This window comes from Rhagoletis zephyria, unplaced genomic scaffold (genome assembly GCF_001687245.7).
Source record: "Rhagoletis zephyria isolate East Lansing unplaced genomic scaffold, Rhagoletis_zephyria_1.1 Rzeph_scaffold_00035, whole genome shotgun sequence".
In the NCBI taxonomy this organism is placed as follows: domain Eukaryota; kingdom Metazoa; phylum Arthropoda; class Insecta; order Diptera; family Tephritidae; genus Rhagoletis; species Rhagoletis zephyria.
In genome coordinates this window covers 481438-495699 of record NW_016157119.1, presented here as the reverse complement: position 1 = coordinate 495699, position 14262 = coordinate 481438, and the positions used below count along the sequence as shown (strand labels likewise).

At 37.3% G+C, this 14262-nt stretch overlaps 1 protein-coding gene across 17 annotated transcripts in view; it reads left to right on the top strand.

The window, feature by feature from the left end:
- The first annotated feature begins 249 nt into the window (after positions 1–249).
- The window catches only part of Mbs (Myosin binding subunit), an 88185-nt gene continuing 74172 nt past the window's right edge, over positions 250–14262 (top strand). For 7 of the 17 annotated variants that reach the window (XM_017618939.1, XM_017618932.1, XM_017618948.1 and 4 more), the window contains exons 1-2: positions 250–746; positions 2437–3734. In XM_017618939.1, coding sequence (XP_017474428.1) covers positions 3480–3734 — 255 coding nt within the window. In that variant the 5' untranslated portion in view covers positions 250–746; positions 2437–3479. The remainder of the gene's footprint in view (positions 747–2436; positions 3735–14262) is intronic. The other 10 variants (XM_017618896.1, XM_017618910.1, XM_017618865.1 and 7 more) reach the window with 10 other exon arrangements.

Sequence of the window (14262 nt, the reverse complement as noted above, 5' to 3'; positions counted from 1 at the left end):
GTAAGCAGTTTTATAGCTTATTAAATTTTACTATAACTCAGTGTAAGCTTATAGTTGCTAAAAATCCAAATGACTTAAATTTTTTTTTGCCGACTGTGTTGTAAAATTTCTTGCTTAAAAAGAATTAATGTAATGTGATATACAGAAGACATTGTGAAGTTTTGCTAAAACCGACATCGATAGTTTTCAAAACCTATCGATAGTGGCGACAGTTGTCAACTATCGATACTATCGATAGTATCCCAGCTCTAGCAGAAATTGTGAAAATTTGTACGTGAAAAGATCAAAATTATCGCCGAGGTTGACGAAGTCGCAAAAGGAGCAAATATTTTTGGTAATTTGTGGCGTGAAAATAGTTAAAAATTGTGTGGAAATCTTCATTGAACAATGTTTGAGATACTGGACATTAAGAAAGAAATGAATTAATGTGTGCTGAAGCTTAAAAAATGTGAAAATAAAATTATGAATGTTGGGAGTACATAGAGAAAATAGTCACAAGCAATTATAATAGAAAGAGGGGCGAACAAGCTGGAATGCAAAGTGCAGCAGAGGCAGAGCGTACGCCAGCGGAGCCCCAAACCCCAACCTCAAAATTATACGAGTAGAGATTACTTGGTCGGTCGGTTAATGTGTTGCGAAAAAGTCGAATAATTGCGAGGAGTGGCGGCGCCCGCTACGAATAGATGAGCTAGTTACGCGCAAAACGCACAAAGCCGAAGGACAGAATGTCTGTAACAATTCTCCAAGTAAAAAAAATATACTTATATATATGTATATCTATGTGAAAGTTATATGTAGTGACTAAAACAATTGTGCTAGTTGAAAGTGTACGTATGCCGCAGAAGAAAAGCATACCAAAAAGAGTTAGTGAAAATGGGCCAAGAAAAAAAAACTACCAGTTTTCAGTAGCTTTAAAATATAACTTATTTTAAAGCAACGCATATTTTAAATACTTTATCCATTTTTAAACTATCATATTTCGAACAAACGAACATATTGGAGCACGTACATATGTACATACATAAATCTATCACATCTTTTTTATGCAACTCGGTTCTCCTTTTGTTCCAAATCTTTATCATGCATTCCCTTTTGTATTCTACTACGAGGTTTTTAAGCGGCTGTTGGATTTATGTCAGATTGGAAACAACTGCGATGCAACAATGCGGCTAGCAGACGCGTAGCAGAGACAGCAACGTCAGCGTCGACTTTGTCATTCATTACCTTGCTTCTGAAATATTATTAGTCCGCAATAAATTAAGCATGAATATGTACTACGTAAGCTCAGTGCGGAAAAAACTATTAATTAGATACATAGTTGTTATATAATAACGTTGTTGGCCACGAACGTTTGATAATTTTAAGGGCTACATTGTGCGACGCCGGCAGTGCTCTGCTGACAGCGCTGCCAGCGTATTGTGATCGCGTTCTTGCAGCAACATTTTTATTGTTGCGGCCCATTTTGCTGCGAGCGAATTCTGCTATGTATTGGGGGATATCTTCGGGAGCATTCGGCCCACTTTTGTAATCGGCCTTCTGTTCGGTATTAGGGCTGCCAAGTATCTTAGTACGATTTGTTTATGAATACGTTTGGTATTCATTGTATTGCTTTCAAAAGAACTCATATTTAAGCTGAAATTAGTCGAGAACGCAGAACGTATACTTAAACGCAGTCTGTATACGCAGAATTTTGTCGATTACTGGAGCCCTCAGTGTTGCTTACTACAGTGTTGCCACTCTTCAATGCCTTTTCATAAACTTACCCTTTCAACCACAATTTTTCGTGCTATAATAGATTGTAACTAAATATAGACTACTTAATTTTCAACAAAAACCTTATTTAATAGTAAATTTCAAATATTTTAAACATATTTCGAATAGGAACTTATAACTTTTTTACCATCTGCAAAACTGACGAAGTGGCAACCATCTAAAGAAGGAGAAATCAGCTGACACGGAAAAATCTAAATTCCGCAGATTTCTGCGCTACGGGCTACAACTACAGAAAAATTCTGCGGTGTTGAGTTTTCATTTACATGGCGCTTTGGTAAGACAGATCGTGTCAGCTGACTCGGGTTTACGTACCGCTAGGTTTACGTTCTTGACTAATTTCAGCTTTAGTAATTATTCTTTGACGTAGAAGGTTGAAAAGTTGTTAAGAAATGTTGATCTATGTATTTGTAACGAGTATTAATTCATGCATAATATACAAATCGTTCTAAAATCTGTAAAAATTAATTTTAAAAGAGTTCGCAGAATTTAGATAGATTCCGGGTGGTATGGAGGCTGATCGCTTTTTGGGCTGCGCAGTTGCTCTGTCGACGTTGCTATTTTTTCCTATTGACAAGTGTTCTGTTTTATTTCCATTAACGCTATTATATTTGATACAAAGTTTTTCCGTTGTTGATTTTATTGCCTATATTTTACCAACCGTAGATGGAATAATCATACAAAATATTTATTTATTTATTTATGAAGAACACGAAATAGAAACAAAATGTAATTTGTGCTACGATGAAATTTGATAAAGTATTCGATTTTCTGTTTGTGAAGGAAAAAGAAAAAGTAGTGGACAACGCACTACAAAAAATAGATCTAGCAGAAGTTGGATACGATCAAAATTACGGAGCATAAAACGAAAGGAACGAACGTTATAGCAGAAGCAAAGACATTTGGAGACGAAATAACAGAAAAATACTAAAAAGAAACAAACAAAAAGCACCAAAAAAGGTGGCACAATGCAGTGAAGTATGATAGAAGAAATACGATAAAGTAAAATTGTGAGGAAAAGCAGTGATGTGCAATAAAGGTGCTGGCGTAGTAATCGAAGCGAAAGGTAGTGAAATGTTTTTTTCCCCATTGCATTGTGCGTGCTTGCAGTGAAAGAAAGAAAACAGATAAAGCAGATATGTTAATTAAATCGAACAAAGTCAACAATTAATGGCACTTTAAAACAGCTAAAATACATAATAGCAAAAGAGGAAAAGTCCACAACAAAATCAATACTTTAACACAGTTTGAAAAGAAAACCAAGCGTGCTACAGAAAATCAATTTTCGTGTTTACTTTATTACAGCTATTGCGAAACCATTGCACATGTTTAATGTCCCATTATAAGAGCATATAAAAAAACATATACAATTTACGAAAGCGTAATATTGCATTAACAAAATTTAAAACTGTTGTGTGCGGATCGTAAAACAAGATCGTTGCATTGGGAAGTCGGATTATAATTCAGTTCTCGGTACAATTCAATTAAAAAATCTGCATAATACATACATCATCAGCTTCTTGGCGTGGCAGACATACTCGTTCTGCCTTTGATTGACTGGCAGACAGTCTGATTGGCAAGCAGACGGTCCAACAAATTTATTACAAAATTGGGCAGTGACCAATACGATTTGCCAGCCAAACCGACGTTCATATAACCACAGACGAGACAATTTAGATATAAAAACCTAAAACGTAAAAACATTCAAAATGACTTCACTGGACGTGCGTAACAATTCGGCGGTAATGAAACGAGCCGAACAACTAAAACGCTGGGAGGAATCGGACACAAATCGCCAACCTCCAACGCCACGTCCCGAGCGCGGACGTAAAATCAAATTCTCCTCTGGCTGTGTCTTTTTAGCCGCATGCATGTCCGGTGATAAGGAGGAAGTGCTAAAGTTGCTTGAAAATGGTGCCGATATTAATACAGCTAACGTTGATGGATTAACTGCCTTACATCAGGTGAGATACAACTTAAGTATTGTTTCCTTTCTTTTGTAAGAATATGCTTTTTGTTACAGAAATTAAGATTCAGATGCATAGCTAATACATATCGTCGTTTAAAGTACAAAAGCGCGTATCGTCATTCTGCAAAACCGCGTAACTTACATTTGCTGGCAAATATTGGATTTGCTCACACAAGCCCTTGGCTCAATCGTTATCTAGGTATTCGTTCTGAAATATACTAGCCAGAAATGTTATTGCTTTATAAAAAGAGAAACATTTTGAAATATGAGTGTTTTTACTATCTAGAAAATGATTTTTGCAACCTTACATAAGCGGGTTTGCATTATCTTGATACGCGGTTTTGTACTTTAAACGACGATATGTATTTTATCTATGACATATCGACACCTCCAAACCATACCATGCTAAGTCATTAGAGATTTAGGCAGACTTAGCATAGTAAGGTTTGGAGCCGTCGATATGTACATATGTTGTATGTATGTATATAGAACCCTTTGGTGCATATTCATAGTCGAAATAAAGTAGCTTCTAAAGTTGAAAGCAGCTTTTTTGGCATACATAAATTCTACTGAAAATTATGTCAGAAAGCTGCAACTTTGTAACTTTAGGAATACTCTTTTTTTGTATCTATAGAATTTGAAAAAAAAATAAATACTCATTCCCACCAGAAACGCTACATTTACATCCTAGACCAATGGATTTGCCCAGAGCAGCGTTAACGGTCGTTGTGGCTGAATGGTTAGAGGTGCATACTACCACTCCATAGGACCTGGGTTTCCCCCCTGGTCCGGGCAACATCTAAATTAAAAAAGCTTTTTCTAACAGCGGTCGCCCCTCCAGCGTAAAACTGTAGGTCCCTCCCCTTTGTGTTACAACCGGTGTTGCCAGATTTTATTTTGAAAAAAAAAAAAATTCCCAAGAAGAAACGGTATTTTAAACCAAAAACTGTAACTTTCAAAAACGAAGGGATTTTCAGAATGTTAAGGTTTTTTAACCGAACCCTTTTTATTCAAAGGAGGAAAAACTAGCTCTAGTGTCACTTAAAAATTAACTTAAAAAAATCAAAAGAGAAATGTGGACAACACTGTAATTTGTACTAGGAGGTAATTTAAAAAACTGTAAGCTTGTCTAAAAAACTGCGATATACATTTTAAACTGTGAAAATGGCAACATTGTTGACAACATCAAGACGCAGATCACAAGTAGGAGGTGGGTTCGGCCAAACACTCATCAAATTTGTAAGCGCCAAAATATTATCTATCTTTTGATAAAATTGCCATTTCCTAGCCAAACTATTTCTCGATGAGAACCAACTACTCAAAAATATTTCCGAACTAACGAGTACATGTATACATATGTACGTACATATATGCAAACACGTGAATGTGCCTATTGCGTCAATACAACTCAAGTTTATTTAAATATAAAAGAAATTCACACTGCCAAATAATAAAATCCACTAATAAACTGTAGACGTTCCTTTCGTTCGACTCTTTTGATTCGGCAGTGTATACCTACAACCCCATTGTCATCGCCGTCCAACCATAGGCTCTGGCGCGTTTGGATGCCACAAGGCACAACGTCAAATTAACAAATTCGTTTCTAAAGCAAACGGACGATTTACAAACCCACCAAAAATATGAGCTATTTTTAACTATGAAATTATTTCGCAGGCGCGCTTCTACGTATGTTTTTCGCAAATCATTTGCTTTTGCTATAGTGAAATACATACATATGTATATTATTTTTAATTTCGTTCATTAGCCGTATGTTTTGTTCAATTTACATAGCGTATGGCCTTTTTGTCCATCTATTAGTTTTCGGTTTTCTTTTTAATGCTGCCCTGCTGCTGTGCTCTTGCATTTGCATAGAGAATATGACGCTGCCGAAAGCCTAAAATCATGTGTAAGTGATTAAAAAGCAATGACGAATAGGGCACTGTCGACAGATTGCTGCAGTATATACAAATTTTTGGCTTGTCGAGATACACAAGGGGTTTGTTTGCTTGACTTCATACGATTGCAAAGTTTTTGTGGTGTTTTATCAGCGGTATAGCTAAGTCGTTTCACTTCAAAGACTCGTATGTTTAATTTGTCTTCAAAAGCGTTAAAATATAAAAAAAAAACCCAAAAATAATGCTTTTTAGGATCTCAATAGACGGTTTAAAAACAGTACAGTCATTGACCGAATGGGTACAATCCTTGAATGTCCTTGTATTGTCATCCATATATTCGCGTGATCATTATCGCCAGGCCGAAATTTTCATCGGTAAGCACGCTTCGGCATATCTTCAGCATTCTTCGGTGGGTACATCCAAGGATCGAGTGACCAAAACGCTGTACAAACTGCGAAAGTCAAATCGCCTAAGGAATTCATTAGCCTCTAAAGAGCACTATCTTACCATGGTCTTAGATCTGTAGATTACCGCTCTCATCAATCCTGATATGTTGATAGCAGAAAGTCTGCTCCTACTACTAATACCGGCAAAAACCATCAACAAAATTGTAATAGCAGATGAAAAGCTTCAGCTGGTGCGTGCGACCATCGTAATTCTGGCACAGTTAAGGTCTGAATACTGCAGTCAACTGTCCGCATACTTAACCAGATACGACGTCGAGCGGTGCCTCTCCCTTTATCCAACCTCGTCGAAACTGCACATTTTCTGAGCCCACCCTTACTTAGTTAAGCTTGAGGACAACGTTCTTACGATAGCCGGGTAAACGTAACAAGCACGACTCAGATTTATATCTCCCCAAAGGCTATCATTTCAGCAACATGCTCAAAAAGTGGGCCGCTTCAACAATAACAACCAACAAAAATAAGTCTTAAAACTCGGTCAATATTCTTTCCCGCTTTTCCTCGGTAACGCAATATGCACTTAGATAACTAACTTTTGGCTTAGCCGAATTTTCGAAAGGCTTCGACACTTTTTGCCACTCTATGCTAGTAGAAGACCTTCAAGCCTCCCAGTTTCTCTCACGCGTTACTTATTATCTAAATGTTCGACAATCGTCCGAAACATTTCAGAGGTTACACATCAAAACCACGAAAATGTTCTTCAGTTTAAAGAAAAGCTCACCAGGCGGAGCTTTTAATGCTTGAACAAAAAGTTGCAAGTAGCAGAACGTCTTCCTAGGTCAAAGGGCAGTTCTGCGAGCTACATTCAGGCAATTAACGGAATTACTCTCAAATCCTGAAAATTTTGTCATCGGAGACCTTCTGCTTTGACGTATTCACGGCCTGGATACTGCAGTAGGTAAAGCACCCATTGATCTGTACTTGACTCCAATATATCCAACGCATGATACCATACTAAATACATACATATGTATCCCTTTACATGCTGAGAAAAAAACTCCTTTCCTGGGTCTAAAGTTAGATGAGCTCCTCAGCAACACTTAATGGACTTAGTGATCTAAGCAGCTGATACAAAATAATTGAGGCATCCTCAATGTAGATACATATGTATGTATGTATATGGATATGTCCACTTGGAATTTTTGCGTATAAATCACCATGCTTTCTGTCCACCTTGACGATTATCAACAGACTTAAAATATAATATGCACAAAAATACATATTTAAAAATATTTGCAGGGGTAAATTGAAATGGCATTAACCTCTCTTTTTCAATGACATGACGACCACAATGTCAGTGTTTGCTGGCTGCTGGCTTTTACTTTAATAAGAAAACAAAATTATAATAAAATTAATATATCATCACACCACTACAAGGATAGCTGAGTAAATCACAGTTACGACATTGGCATTGATGAAATTAAAACAAATAATAATAAAAAAAACAAGGCGTTGAGTGGCGTTGCCGCCGCAAGTGGGCGGGTGATCACCCAATCGGTTGGTTGTGTGTCTGTTTGATGGTCGCTCGGAAAATTTGTGTGAAAAGTGGCTAAAAATTTCATTTTAGTATTGATATGTACATACATACATATGTCCTACATTTAGAAAATTATGGAGCAAATGGCTTGTTTTTTTGAACATTTTATATAATTAATAATTTGAATGCTAATGAACCCATAGAAAAATATATTTCTGGTTAAATTGTATGTGAATCTGTGACTTTTTTCCATATCTCTCCACTCAATTCCTTCAACTCAGTTTCATTCCACCTTTTTTTTTTTAATTACAAGATTAATGTTAACTAAATAAGCGAAATATTTCGACCTTGTTAAACCTAACTTATAAATATGGCAATAAATGAAATATTTAAATTTATTTAAAAATTACCAGTACAACTAAATTCTTTTTCCTCCATTTTCCAATACTACAAAGTCCTTATCGTGGCACACACACAGTTTACTAAGCCGCTTTTAAACAACGCTCGTAAGCCTCTTTACAATTTTTTCTATATGATTTTGTCTATTTGCTTTTTGACAAACCGAAAAAAATGCAGCTGAAAAAAGCAAATAAAAAAACAACAACAATAAATGTTTGTTGACGTGTTTAGTAGCCTTGGCCTCGTTCTAGGCGATTTTCTATCACAAATCAAACATTTCACAGGAGGCAAATGCTGCGGCTAGCGGCAATGCAACAACAACAACGATCTTGGCAACGGCAATAACAACGAAAAAATATCGCGAAAAAATAATGTAGTTTCATTTGAACTTAATTTGATTTTAATTTTTTTGCGTTTGCTTGTTTTGCTGTATTTTTTCGTTAATACTTTAGTTTATATAATTTATAGTGTAATTGTGTTACAAATTGCTCCAAGCTTTTTGCACTTTGTTTTTGCAAAAAAAAAAAAAAAATGAAACAGAACTGAGAAAAATACTAAATTGCGCTGATTTATATACTTATGTGTGTACATTTGTGACCGGTACTCAAAGTTTTGCCATGGGTTATGTTTAAATACCGAGTATCTCGGGCTTCTACAACTTTCAGATGAGCTGCAGCGGAGACTTCGGCTTTTATATCGATTGTAACTTTGTAGAGCCTCTCGATTTTATTCTGGAATTAATTACTCCTCCTTTATTTATTATACGGAGTCCTCCTTCGAGATAAATAAATAATAAATAAATATAAATAAATAAATGATAGCTGAAGCGGCCAGACGGTATTGGCGAACAGCTTCAAACAAGTGTTCAAGTGTTGATTTTTTTTCAATTATTCACAACGTTTTACAAGAAAATTTTTATATACATACATAAATCAGAGTTTCAAAATTTAGGTACATTCAAAAAATTTTCATTAAAATTTCGAGCTTTTTTATCTGAATCTTTACAACATTTTTTAGTATGCGGTATGCTAAAAAATCGCGTTGATTTTTAATATTTTTTTTTTTTTTTTTGCTGACGAATTTTTGCGCATTTTTCACGTGTGTCAAGTTAGCACTACATACCATTTTTTCTTAAAAAACGAGAGCTACAAATTTTTTCTTTCCACAACAAATTTACAACAAAAACACTACAATTAATGCCGTAGTTAACTTTTCCAATTGCGAAAAGTGTAGTGCTAACTTGACACACGTGCATTTTTCCATATAAGCATATAAAATACGGGACGTGATAAAAAAAATATAGTAAGGTAGATCCGCTGAAGGACACTTTTAAAATTCTTGACGGTTCTAAAAGGGCCGATACATGGAGCAATTTAATTTTAAAATTTACTCACAAAGTCACACTCACAGATTTTCACATTTTCATTTTTATTTTCAATCTCAAGCAACAACAATTCTGAACAATTTAATTTTTTTATTTTCAATTTTATATGATTTTAAAATGCTGGCAAACTTAAAAAAAATATCATGGCCGACGAATTGAGAGAACAGTTCTACCTTACTATATTTTTATCATGATACGAGAGACCGTTCACATTATTCACATTAAAATTTCAAAAGATCAACGCCAGTTTTTGTAAATTGCACTTGTTATATGTATAGATTTAATAAAGAATGTGCCCGAATAAATTTTAGCAGTTTCAGGCCACAGCTCTCCCAGATGTGTTTGCCTTTTAAGATAAAAGTTTTAACTCGCGACGATACGTCATAGCTGTTCAAAATTACACTTTTGTCAAATTTTCGCTATTAAAATTTTTTAATATTTTTTTTTTAATTGTCGTGGATTTCTTTATTTTGTACGTAGACCACTTAAATTTTACACCAGTGCAATAGTGTATTCGTCATTACAAGAGCTCACTAGTTTACAGTTAAAAAAAAACTAGAAAGTATTCCATCCTATTCCTAAACAAGATCTCTGATTTTCATCATAAAACAGGAAGTTGCTGCGGTTAGCATTTAGAAACAGTCCAGCCATTGAAATCAGCAGTTGAAGTAATGGACTGTGAGAAACAATTTAGTAGAATTAAGCAAATAACACTAAACGAGCCTGAGGACCGACGAACTGTTCCAAGAAATAACTAGGTTAACTTGGCAGGGGTACTTACGCTGTTGCCATCGTAAAAATAATATACCGGAGGAAGTTGGAAAACACCCTGTGTGAAAGACTCCAGCTCGGACTCATTGTAACAAAACAAAATGGTATGCCAAAGTGGGACAGAATGTAAGTCCAGCAAAAACCGCCATAGCCCATTCGCAAAGAAATCTAAAATTGGTAGTCTAAAAACGATAAGGCTAGATGAGTAATACAAGACCAAAAAATACTCTAGAAAACACGTGGAGGAAATTGCGAAGGAAGTTGTAAGATCATTTATGGCGTGTAAGTCCATAGAAGGAAAGAGCTGAGGATGCTTCTATACGGCGATAGAACGATCCATGAAAGCTTATGGACCTATCATCTGGGTCGAAGGAACTGCACAACTTGGGACAAACAAAACGTTCAACAGATACAAAAGCGGGCATGCGTATGCAGAACTGGAGCCTTGAGAACTTGTCCAACCACATCCTTGGAAGTTCTTCTAGATCTTATCCCTCTTCATATTCATATACAGACTCAGGCAAAAAGGGCTCTGCTAAGGATGAATGGGAACATGCATCCGAAGTTTAGCCTTACTAAGAGATAAAAAACTGACCTAAGTAATAAGAAAAGCTGGACAGCCATTCCTAGACATCGGGCACTCCAAAACATGATAACCTAATACACTTATAGCTTATTAACGCAAAGAGGATACCGGGATAGGTGTAGTTGGACCGAAGTTGAGATACTCGACACTGATGGGGAAAATAGTATATGTCCATTTTCCAGGCTGAAACATACACTACAGAAATATGTAGTCCGCGCATCTTATTCTTGACGGACAGTCAAGCGGCTATTAAAGCCTTCAGATCTCATCACGTAACATCTAAACTGGTGATGCCTTGGAAAGCAAATACTCTTGGTCTGACCAATCTAGTTCTTTGGATTCCGGTACAAATTGGTATTGAAAGAAACGAGATTGCAGATGAACATGCCAAGAAAGGAGCATCAACCACTTTCATCGCCCTAGATCGCAGGGGGACTCTCGTCCTGTGAACGCCGTTCTGAGCACACAACCACCTGACGTGGACGGGACGGAACTTAGTCCACCACATTAGCCCAACTTTGCTCTGCCTATTGCAGCAGGCTAAACTAGAATAAACGAAGATGTGCCAAACGAGTGCCCGTCATGCGGAGCCTCGTCACATGACTCACGGCACATCTTCGCATGCCCCTAAATAAAACCCCACCCAGCTAACGCCCATGTCCCCAATATCCCCATGGACAGCCTCTGTCGAAGTTGGATGAGCCGACTCGAGCGGGGTTTAGTAGCCGCTGCAACAATATCGCTCCAGAGCCCTTCTGTTGCTTAGAAAAGGGGACACGCTCTGCCCTAGCCCGATTGGTGAAAAAGGCTCAAAGAAATCGATACTGGGACAATCTACCAGGTTTAGAGAATTCCAGAGCACTTTTAGGAACATATAACCTAAAACGATTTAAGGAGTATATGAGCTTATCCAAGAATAACTTAAGAATTATTTCAGGGATCTCGACAAGACACTGCAAGTTGAACTATCGCCTGACCGAACTGGGAACTTACTGACACTAGCGATGCAGATTTTGCAGGACGAATACCGAAGCTGCTCGGCACATCTTGGAAGGTGTCCTGCACTGATGCATAAACGTAAAAGACACTTGGGTGATTATTTAATAAGCAAGAGCGTATTGAAATCCTGAGATTTAGGGTCAGTACTAAAGTTTCTCTCGGATACTGGATTAATAGATACACTACAAATCCGTCGTATTTTTTCGTTTTATACTTATTTCCACTAACCCTTCTGAATTTCTTTCATGTCAACGTCACTGCCAATATTTTTTTTTGATAAATTCGTACTATTGTATCATTGTCAAAAATTTCGCAAATTTTATTTTTGTACAAAGTGAGCGAGCATTTTAAAACATGCCACAAGTTCCGACAATGCTGCTACTTGATGTTAATTGTTGTTGCGCTTACTAGTGTTTCGCTTAAAAAAAAAAAAGAAATGGACGCTGAAAATTATGACGACAAGCAGCGGGCGGTCGGCACATGTGTTTGTGAAATATTTTCGTGCACTAAAAATATTTTAGTGTTTCAAAGATCCAAAGTTTTCAAAAAATAACAAACATTCGAATGCAAGAACAACAACAGAGTACAGAGAACAGTAGTTGGCAACAGTTGTGTCTCGCCAAATCAGCGATAGTGATAGCCATCCATGCTGATGGCGATGGCGATGGAGATGGGAAGCATAAGAAATTTCACACATTGACGCGTAAAATATGAAGTTGTTGTTTTTTTATTTGATTTATTTTTTGTTCTAAAATATTTCATTCCAACACTTGCTACATTTCACTAAACAGTGGGTGGGTGGCTCATTGAGCTGAGGAAATACGCTAAACGCACCCACTCATTCGCTTTTGCCACCTACTGGGAAGGATGCTCCCGCCGCCATATGTACAACTGATGAATGATTTGCTTAATCCAAAAATAAAAATTCGAACTCTTGCAAAAAGTGTAGTCATTAGGAGCATGGAAAAAATATTTGTAACGCGCTGGAAGCGAGTGACTATGACCGCACACACATGCATGCATACATGCACTCCTTCTAGCAACTGTGAGATGAGCGCCAATACATAGTAGATATGTATGTATATTACGCGGAAGCGTGTGTTGTTGGGACGAGGAGCGAGATATGTACGTCGAAAAGACCACGCCTCACCAGTATGCTTGTGCCGCCGCAATTAATGTTAATGGCTGGCTGTCGGTGCGTTTTTGCGCGATTTTTCAGCATGTGAATAGATCAGTTGCCTTACACGCACACACACGCCGAAGCTTATTTAGTTTAATGTGGCTTGGTTTGCTTAAATCAGAGGTTCCCAAACTTATTTTTCTCGTAGACCCCTTTCAAAACTTTACTGGTTCATCAAAAAATGTGGCGATTAAATCTAACGATGAAATTTTGCATTGCGTGTGAGTTCCAAAACTAAATTCGGAGTGGCAAAAATAAAAATAAAATATTTTCTTGTGTTTATTTATTAAAATAATGTGATTACACACTTGCAAGTTAAAAAAAAAAGATAGCTCGTAAAGCCATGAAAGAACTATTTCGCTCTGAGGAGTTATATTTTTTAAGAGCACTAAATAAACTCCTCACATAATCGGCTCACTCATGAATTTGCATGTGATGTATTTGTCAAATAGTTTATTTTTGTTGATGGCATTATTTTTAATTTTATCGCTCCGAGTTTCAAAGTGAAGCTCAAGAAGTGTTCCACCGTTTCATCCTCTTCAAAGCAGGATGGGCAAATGGAGTTGTCATTTACGCCTATCACAGTCAGCTGTTTGTGCCACGTGAAGTGACCAGTCAGCAGTCTCGTCTTCTCAGTGAGGGGAAAAAACTAGATAGACCTTCTGAGATTGAAGGCAACATGAGTTTTGCCCACCTGCATCGACTCGATGGCTCCCAGTCATTGCTGAGCGAGGTATCCACCCAGTTTCGAATGGTGGCTTCGTTGTTCGAAGTGGGGAGTGCTATAACTGGTTGCTGATTGAAAAATGCCTGGTCTAAGACAACAGTGGCAAAAGGGTCAGATGTCTCATTTCCAGGCATTGTCGAGTTGCCCGGCACCCAGAGTAAAGCAAGCTCGTTATCTTTACCAACATAACTTAGTCGAGACTTGCATTGCCGAACTACAAAGTTTGGAAGTAATTAGATAGAGGGATAGCCGATGCCTTAAGTGCAGCTTGGTTGTACCTGTTGACACGTAAACTCCTTCGCCTCCACCTATTTTTCACCACGTAGTCTATGGCTTTGGGGATTGTAAATACCTCAGCCTGGAAGACCGAAGCATATTCCCCAATAGAAAAAGTGAAGCTTATCCCCATTAACTGCGAGAAAAATACTCCAGATCCTGACCCTGAGTCAGTTTTGGAGCCATCAGTGAAGATTCGACCGCGGTGGAATTGATCCAACATTCCTCCTCCGGGAACTCTCTCACTCTAGAATCTCTTCAAGAAAGGTTATGGTGGCGTACTATCCTGTAGCATTGAAAAGACACAAGTGTTCAAATATCTACCGCCGGCGTTTTTCGCATCGCTCCACTCAGTGTTATACCAA